The sequence below is a fragment of the Priapulus caudatus genome, unplaced genomic scaffold, assembly GCF_000485595.1.
Source record: "Priapulus caudatus unplaced genomic scaffold, Priapulus_caudatus-5.0.1 Scaffold1, whole genome shotgun sequence".
In the NCBI taxonomy this organism is placed as follows: Eukaryota; Metazoa; Priapulida; class Priapulimorpha; order Priapulimorphida; family Priapulidae; genus Priapulus; species Priapulus caudatus.
In genome coordinates this window covers 791,159-800,118 of record NW_014577062.1, presented here as the reverse complement: position 1 = coordinate 800,118, position 8,960 = coordinate 791,159, and the positions used below count along the sequence as shown (strand labels likewise).

The 8,960-nt window shown below is 44.7% G+C and overlaps 1 protein-coding gene across 1 annotated transcript in view; it reads left to right on the top strand.

The window, feature by feature from the left end:
• Positions 1–8,960, top strand: part of LOC106808231 (endothelin-converting enzyme 1-like) — a 46,198-nt gene that overhangs the window by 28,477 nt on the left and 8,761 nt on the right. The window contains exons 7-9 of the mRNA XM_014810894.1: positions 4,797–4,862; positions 5,254–5,370; positions 6,594–6,676. Coding sequence (XP_014666380.1) covers positions 4,797–4,862; positions 5,254–5,370; positions 6,594–6,676 — 266 coding nt within the window. The remainder of the gene's footprint in view (positions 1–4,796; positions 4,863–5,253; positions 5,371–6,593; positions 6,677–8,960) is intronic.

Below are 8,960 nucleotides of genomic sequence, written 5' to 3'. Positions count from 1 at the left end.
AGCTCTCGGCCAACGCGAAAACTGATTTCACTTTGGCAGCTCTCGGCCAACGCGTAAACTGATTTCACTTTGGCAGCTCTCGGCCAACGCGAAAACTGATTTCACTTTGGCAGCTCTCGGCCAACGCGAAAACTGATTTCACTTTGGCAGCTCTCGGCCAACGCGTAAACTCATTTCACTTTACTTTTGATTTTGATTTTGATTTTGATTTCGTTTTGATTTTGATTTTGATTTTGATTTCGTTTTGATTTTGATTTTGATTTCGTTTTGATTTTGAATTTGATTTTGATTTTGATTTTGATTTCGTTTTGAATTTGATTTTGATTTCGTTTTTTTTTATTTGCTTTTATTTATTTCAGAGGTAAAATTGTAGTGGCAACCCTCGGCCACCATACATTAGTTATCTGGGGCTAGCATTCATCAATTACCTGGTACTCACATTTATATGCTACCTATTGCTAGTGTTCATCAGTTATCTGATATTGGCATTCATCTGTTACCTGGCACTACAACTCATCAGCTGTTACCTGGCATTGGCATTCGTCTGTTACCTCGCGTTAGTGTTCATAATCAGTTACCTGATATTGGCATACACCATTCACCTGGTAGCAGTATTTATCACTTGACTTGTGACAGCATTTATAAGTAACCTAGTCTTTCCCGAAGCATTTATCGTGTATTGTGCTCAGTGCACTCATCTTCGTGTTTGCCTAGCGGAGGAAGGAACGAGCATGCTGCATCATTAGCAGTTAACAGATTCCGTCGTGATTGATGCTGCTAATTTATAATTTTTGCATGATTGTGGATTTCACAAGGGTTACGGCTGGTCGGCCGGAACAAATTGAGTATATTGAAACGCTAATACATGTTTTTAATAGCTGTTGTAAAGCGCCAGGCGTGTAATTTATCATGTGTGAAGCAGTGCGAATCTGTACTTGAGAATTTGTTTAATGTAGCAGAGTAATTAGTGAACGTAGGTTGGTAGTTATCATGCGTATTATAAGGAGTCTGGGCATGACTATCACGCGGAAGGCTTTTTATACGTTGCTAAACAACGGTCTGTGAGTTGGAGGTTAATATGTGAGACGAATGTGCGGCGCGTGTCCACTCTTTCCGACTGTATGTGTTTCATGTGACAGTTGAACGTTTCCCAGCAATAAAAATGCATGCTCTGAACGAATTCATTCCTTCCAGAACTAAAAATAACTAATCGTGGTTCCCTACCTACTTTCGTACAAGTGCGGTTGAGTAACTGAAAATGTGGCAGAGGTTTTGAAAATAACACTAAAGTAGGGCGACTGCGATGATATGATGGCCTCTGCGGTCTATCGAAACACGGCTGCATGGCATGCCGTCAGCGTTGAAACGCCAATGGAATTCCCTTCGCCCGTTTGACGATAGCGAGTTTAGTATTAATAAATTTAAGTGAACATGCTCACATGACGTCTGCGCGCGAGAGTTTCGCCCTCTCTCGCCCCGCAGTCCTTCATCCGTTTGTGTTGCGATAGCGCACGCGGCTTCTTTACAGCCACCTAATGGAAGCGGAGTTTGTTTGCAAAGTCAATACATGCGTGCGGGTTCGTCGAGCCGTCACTCAGTTTTTCGCTCGGCATATCTCCGCCTCCTCCCTCTCGTATTCTCGCCTGCGTCCTGCTCACAGAGACGTGAGAGTGCATGCTGGCTGTAGCAAGCTTGCTGTCGCAGCATCTTCTGTCGGGAAAGTAGAAGCCATACGGTTAGTTCTGCTGTGAATCATCTCAATAGGTTAGTGAGTGCTCTTGGCGTCTCCCAGTGTAACCTCTCATCCTCGTCCTACTCTTATCTGTGCAGTTTAACTATAAGCCTAGCTAGCTGTGCGGCCTGTCGGGGGAACTCGTGCGTGGACATATAATTATGTACACATAGATTGTTAGAGACCGACTTAAAATTATCTCGAGTTTTAATGGAAATGACAGACTTATAAGGAATGTAGAATAAATAGACACGATGTGTATACGCCGGCATAGGAACGGAAAATGGTTTTCCGCACTTTGCCAACGTATTATATCGAGGGCCTATAAATCCAAAATAGACTTCAAAGGGTCTGCTACTGTATATAGAGAGCCAGGATTATTATTACATTATTATTATATTATACTACAGATTACTACTACCTCAATCCTCTCTCTACCATTCTCTGTTTCTGTTCTGTCCCTCCCCCTTCTCTTTCGCTCACTCCCCCTCTCCTTTACCTCCTATCTCTCTCTCTCTCTCTCTCTCTCTCTCTCTCTCTCTCTCTCTCTCTCTCTCTCTCTCTCCTGGGCAGAGTATCCGAGTCTGTGCAGAGACTTGCGTCTCTTAATTTATTACCACACTTTTGTGGATTCGGTGTATTACGCTAGTTAAGTGGATAGTCAACGTATCAAAGCTGGTAGGGTGGGAATCAGTGGGAGTTGGCAGTCACTCTGCCCTAGAAGCATATCTGGTATGTTATGACGTCAGTAGCGATTCCACAGTCTGGTCGACGGAACTTGGAAAAAAACTTCGGTAGTAGGCCTTCACGCGCGAGTACGGCTATAGCAAATGACGCACGGAAACCTCTCAGTACCTTGGTGGCTGCGAGCGCTGCTGTAAGATGCTGTGTATAAGCAACGCTGGCAATGTCGTCGATTCTTTTGTGTGGCAGCTAGCACTCGGTTGTTGGATCTTCTTCCTCCAGCGTCAGCGTCAGTCCAAAAGGGTTCTAGCATAATTGTGGCCGGCGCTGTCCACGGTCAGCGTTTTTGATGAAAGGTGCAGTTTGTCGTGGTGCACCATCGCTGCTTGACTGCAGGAAGACAACTACATGCTAGTGATGCGAAAGAGTATACGTACTCATACATACACACTCTATCACTCGCGGTCTCTTTCTCTTTTTCTCTCTTTCTCTATCACTAGCTGTCTCCTACTCGGTCTCTCTCTCTCTCTCTCTCTCTCTCTCTCTCTCTCTCTCTCTCTCTCTCTCTCTCTCTCTCTCCCTCTCCCTCTCGGTTTCTTGCCCCCTCTCTCTCTCGCTTTTCTCCTCGGTCTATCCTGCTCTCGCTCCATCTTTTTACCCATCTCTCTTCCTCCATCCGTCCCTCGCTTCCTCCCTCCACCTCTCCCCTCCTCTCTTCCATGGGCTCTCTCTCTCTCTCTCTCTCTCTCTCTCTCTCTCTCTCTCTCCCTCTCCCTCTCGTTTCTTGCCCCCTCTTCTCTCTCGCTTTCTCCTCGGTCTATCCTGCTCTCGCTCCATCTTTTACCCCATCTCTCTTCCTCCATCCGTCCCTCGCTTCCTCCCTCCACCTCTCCTCTCCTCTCTTCCATGTGCTCTCTCTCCCCCTCTCTCTCTCTCTCTCTCTCTCTCTCTTCTCTATATATATATATATATATATATATATATATATATATATATCTCGCACTCTCTCTCTCTCTCTCGCACTCTCTCTCTCTCTCATCTCTTTCTCTTTCCGTCTCTCTCTCTCTCTCTATCTCTTTTTCTTGCTCGCTGTGTCTTTCCCCAATAAATGCATCGATCGTCATCTCAACTGCAACATCACTGTTGTTAGCACGCGAAAATTTGTGAAAACATAATAAGCGACAGCAACACGCAACATGAGGTCCTGGGGGTAGAGCGACGGCACAAGGAAAATAACTTGTTTTGGGTTGCTTTGGGGGAAGCTAGATAGCATATACCTGGTGCTGGTAGGTTTTAACTCCTACTGCCATTCTTAGGCTGTCATTTTGCTCACTTGACTTGTGACATAATGTGCTCGTGCAGTAATTTTATTTGTCACCTGAGATTTCCATAAAGAATGTTCGTGGAGAGATGATCTGCCCTTCTATGTCTATGGAGAGATTATACGCCCTTCTTTATACGCTCTTGATATTATTCGTATAGTTGTGTGATAGATTAATTTAGTTAATGTATTAGATAAATTTTCGTCACCCTCATTGTTTTGTACTGGTTCTTGCATTTTTCAAAACGTTCAATATTCTAACTGTTATAACTAATAAGCGACGTAAAAACGCGTTGTAGCAGGATTTTTTAAGAACAAATTGAATTTTGGGAGGCTCAGACACCTATGCCAAAATCCCTTGCCGAAACCGTGAATATTCGCATGTAAAGGGTCAGGTGAAGAGGTGTGTACACTCTGCAACTCTGATTATGGCATACAGCTGAGTGACGCTGATAGGGTCTATGTCTCCCTGGGTACTGCCGGAACGTACCCTGGTAACTATCTGATATGATTAGGGTTAGGGAGCCTGAGTGACAGGGAATGCGCAGCTTTTGAATCGACGCAATATTTTTCTGGTCAAAATCAAGTTGCCTGCATTAAGTGAGATAGGGACTGCTGCGTGCTCACTTTATTTGAAAAATGGAGATACATGATAATAGCAAGAGTACATAATAGAGATACATAATCTCTATTATGTACTCTTGATAATAGTGTTAGCATTCGTGATAATGGAACACAGTAGAAACTACGTCATGATCGAGATTGAACATGGTGATCAGATGCCAAAGACTGGGTGGCAATGATTATGCGTGCGTGTGTGTGTTTGTGTTGATGGGGGGTTCTCCGTGTATTGTAGACTTTATCTAATAAGCTTAACAAAAACCGTCACCTGCACACTGCCAAGAGACGTTGTGACTGCCAAGTTGTGTAGCATAGTCATAGTAATACTGATGCTCGTTGCCTTAGCAACCGTCACCAGATGAGCACTGTACTCCCTCGACTCTTTATCGTTTTTAGTAGCGGAAATTTTCCCTAATTTTGAATGCCCAATTGTTCCAGGTGGACCAGGCCTCTTTAGGACTTGACAGGAAATATTACATGAACAAGACGGACAGTGATCATTTGGTTAGTGTTCCTGTTATCGTCACTTGGTTGCATGCATAATAGCAACCATAATTTAAAATTATACTGCTATTGGCAGATTACCATAGTGCAGCGGACTTCGATGCAAACAAGAGCATATAAAGAAGGCTCTTGATGTAATAAGTGTCCATGTCGTTAGCTTTCATTGTCCTAGTCCGGTTTCTTTGTATCTCGCATCGAATCTACTAGAAATTTGTCGGAGTTTTTAATAGGCGTATGAATTTTATATAAAGTCTACAGCAGGCTTGTGTCATGGCCGAATGAATGGATCCATGATAGAGACTGGATTAATGCTCTTGCAGCTTTTGCTTGACAAGTAGAATGCTCATATGGGTCACGGGTGCCTTCATCTCGTTTTATTTCGTGTGTACAGGTGATGGATGCGTACCTCGACTTCATGGTAGGACTAGGGGTATTGCTAGGAGGAGAGGAGAATAGCACGCGTGCTCAGATGGAAGCCGTACTCGCGTTGGAAACCGAGATTGCTAACGTAAGGTTCTAGTTGTCTCACATGAGCCAATAGGATGTTGACATGTACCATCCTACTCTTCACCATATATACTTCGTATCCTAAACGATAGGATTAGTGTTCCGATAGGCACTGCGCGTATAGGCATGATAAATTATTCACAGAATTCATAGAGATATTTACACATCAAGTAAAAGATAGTGTGTATTGGTACATGTCAGAGGCATCAAGAGTGTATGTGATATGGTATGTGCGTGCATGCGTGCGTGCGTGCGTGCGTGCGTGCGTGTGTGTGTGTGTGTGTTTAGGTGTGCATGCATGCGTTCATGTCTGCGTGTGTGCAAAAACTTGAGCAAATGGGAAAATGTCATTAATTTTATAATGCGTATAAAACCTGTCATGCGAATATGCAATTATTTGCTCTGTAGCATAGGCTATGGCACAGTAGCCTATGAAGTCTAAATGTAATCACGGCTAGATAATAAAATCTGCTCTTGGAAGTGTGCAATTCACAGCCCTAGGTATCTTCACATTTATTAGGTAATTGCTTACTCATGCAGCAGAGGCTGGCTGATGATACATGGCAGTAATGACCCACGTGTTATATTATAAGGCAGACCATGCTATAGGTCTGCACATGTAACGCCACTCGCGAGACTAATAATAATTTTAAATAATAAAGTGCCCTACTCGGCTACTGGCCTAGTGGGCTAATGAAGCGATTCACAGTTTTCACTGGCGCCGTGCCGGCCACCCGGGCCTCATACAAAGCTCTCTTCTTGGCACCGTTTCCACACTCTATCTCTTTTTGCTTAGTACTAAGCAGAGAAGCAGTGTGTACCATTTTTCAAGTCTTTGGTATGACCCGGCTGGGATTCGAACCCACGACTTTCCACATGCGAGGCGAGCAATTGAGCCATCGCAGTGGTAGTTACGCGAGACTAATGAAAATGGAAAGCAGCTATAGCGAGACGTGCCACTTCTTATTTCGATTCTTGTCAAGGGATCCGACATCAATGTCATGCGATATAACGTGAAATGTTGCTCCTCGGAAAAAAACCCAGAATTATAAATGCGAGAATCGTACCTGAATGCAGGTTTTTGCAATATTAGGAAGACACGTTGTGAACAGATCGGACTACCTGCTGTAGTAACATGAAACCGGAAGTAGATTAGTACTATCGACTTCTGATGAAATGAAGTTGACTTGCATAGTTTGCTGACTGAGTGCATCAACGTTACAGATCACGACACCGGCCGACCAGCGCCGCGATGAGGAGAAGATGTACCACAAGATGAACATTAGTGAGCTGACCAATCTCGCACCGTTTGTAAGTTCGCCGTCTGCGCCACCGCGTGTAGCATGCTGCGCGCCGCCGCACTGCTGTCCCACTGTGCTCACAGTGACAAGCTGAAAACAACTGATGGAAATGCTAGAAAATGATTCCTACGCAACATTATTGCGACAATGTTGTTATGATAATGTCCCTAACTGTCGGTTGCTCTCACTGAATCCTTGTGTCATACTTGCATTGTGTGTATACGTGCGTGCATATGGTCTTGCCTCTCACTATCCTGGCTTTCCTCTCGTCCCTTCTTGTCTCTCTCCCATCGTCCCTCCCCTTCCTTATTGCCTCCCTCCCTTCCTTATTGCCTCCTTCCCTTCTTTTTTTTTTCTTCCTTAACTCTCTGCCTCTCTCTCTCTCTCCCGTTTCCAGACTGCACTCAACTTGCATTTGCAGACGGCTCAGATTTCATATATCATGCTTTAGTAATTCCACAACATGATTAGTTTGAAATTACAACCCTTGATATAATGGAAAGTAATCAATGTGAGTGGGGGGAAGTGATAGTGGGACGAGGTAGAGAAGGGAACAAGGAAGAAAGAGCAAAATTAAGAGGGGGTCTCGGTTGGAGAGAAGGGTGGCGTAGAGAAAATAAAGATAGGTATTTTCTCGCCTCTGCTCTTCTGTCCCTCCTATACCTACCCTCCTATGCAACCTATCCTATCCCATCCTATCCTATTCTATCCTATCCTATCCTATGTATCCTTGTGTTGGATTTCCATTGGAGGGGGGTGTTGCGCTCCTATACCTACCCTCCCATGCAACTGCTCTGATTTCCTCATTCCCATCTTCCTCTTTCTCCTCCATTCCCTCCTCCTTCGTCGCATCCCCCTCTGACTGTTTTAAGGAATTCAAGTGAGCCTGTTCGGCTTGGTGTCAACAGTGTAAGTGGATATTGCCCTAGCTGAGTAATGGAACTGAAGTGGACTTTGTGTCTAGCCGGCTGTCTTTCCTAATTCTTCTCTCTCTCTCGAGAGAGAGAGAGAGAGAGAGAGAGAGAGAGAGAGAGAGAGAGAGAGAGAGAGAGAGAGAGAGAGAGAGAGAGAGAGAGAGAGAGAGAGAGAGAGAGAGAGAGAGAGAGAGAGAGAGAGAGAGAGAGAGAGAGAGAGAGAGAGAGAGAGAGAGAGAGAGAGAGAGAGAGAGAGAGAGAGAGAGAGAGAGAGAGAGAGAGAGAGAGCTGCTGCTGCTGCTGTTGTTGTTGCTGCTGCTGCTGCTACTGCTGCTGCTGCTGCTACTGCTACTGCTACTGCTGCTGCTGCTGCTCTTGCTGTTGCTGCTCTTGCTGCTGTTACTGTTGTTGTTGTTGCTGCTGTTGCTGTTGTTGCTGCTGTTGCTGTTGCTGTTGCTATCTCTGTTCGCTCACATCGCGGCCGTATCCACTAATGAAGGATGGCTCGACACGCGCTGTTGATATACGCGAGAAACTACAATAGCTTTCTTAGCAGCAGGTGCTGCTGCCTACCAAGTACCAGGTAGTCAGCCACAGCACGATCGGGAGGGTGGCACCATCTATCGGCGTAATTTGACGATGTTGTGATCCATCTACGAGTTCGCCACATGGTGACGTCATTATCACAGGTGATTAGTTGATAGTCGATCTCTGACGCAGGTAGGTTATACCTGTGGACGGTAAATACGTACTCCTACCCTCTGTGAGTTATGTAATAGCTTTGCCATCTCTGTTTGAAATGTCATTATCGGATTTATTCGTTCAAATGAATAGTTATTTGTTGTTTTTGTGACTAAGGCTTGTTTTAGAAACCGATGTTTAATCTTTTTTAAACTTGTTCTCATAATAATTCTGCGCCATGCCCCTCAAGACAATACCGAGCGAATTTATTATATATGAAACTTCATGATAACTACAGGAAGCGCTTCATACTCCATCGTATGTGGTAGCACGATAAAATATACACTAGAAAATCTCATTAATTCCTCGCCTGTGGTAAACACTAGGTGGCGCCACATTCATAAGAGTTTCGCGACTCTTGGCGGCAGTGCTGAGAATAGACAGCGGTGAGCGCTGCCGCTGCCATATACCTACATAGCTATACAGTCTACTGCTCACCCTGATTCTGTCGACCTCAGCCTCTCTCCCAGGTGTCTTTGTCCAACCATTATGTCTTATGCTTCTCCGGCTGCCTCCCGCGTGGTTTCTCACTCACGATGATGAGGGTACGGTTTAAAACATCGCAGAATACAGGGCTCTCTCTCTCTCTCTCTCATACGCGCAACATTTATAGCTGTATAGCTATGTAGGTATAT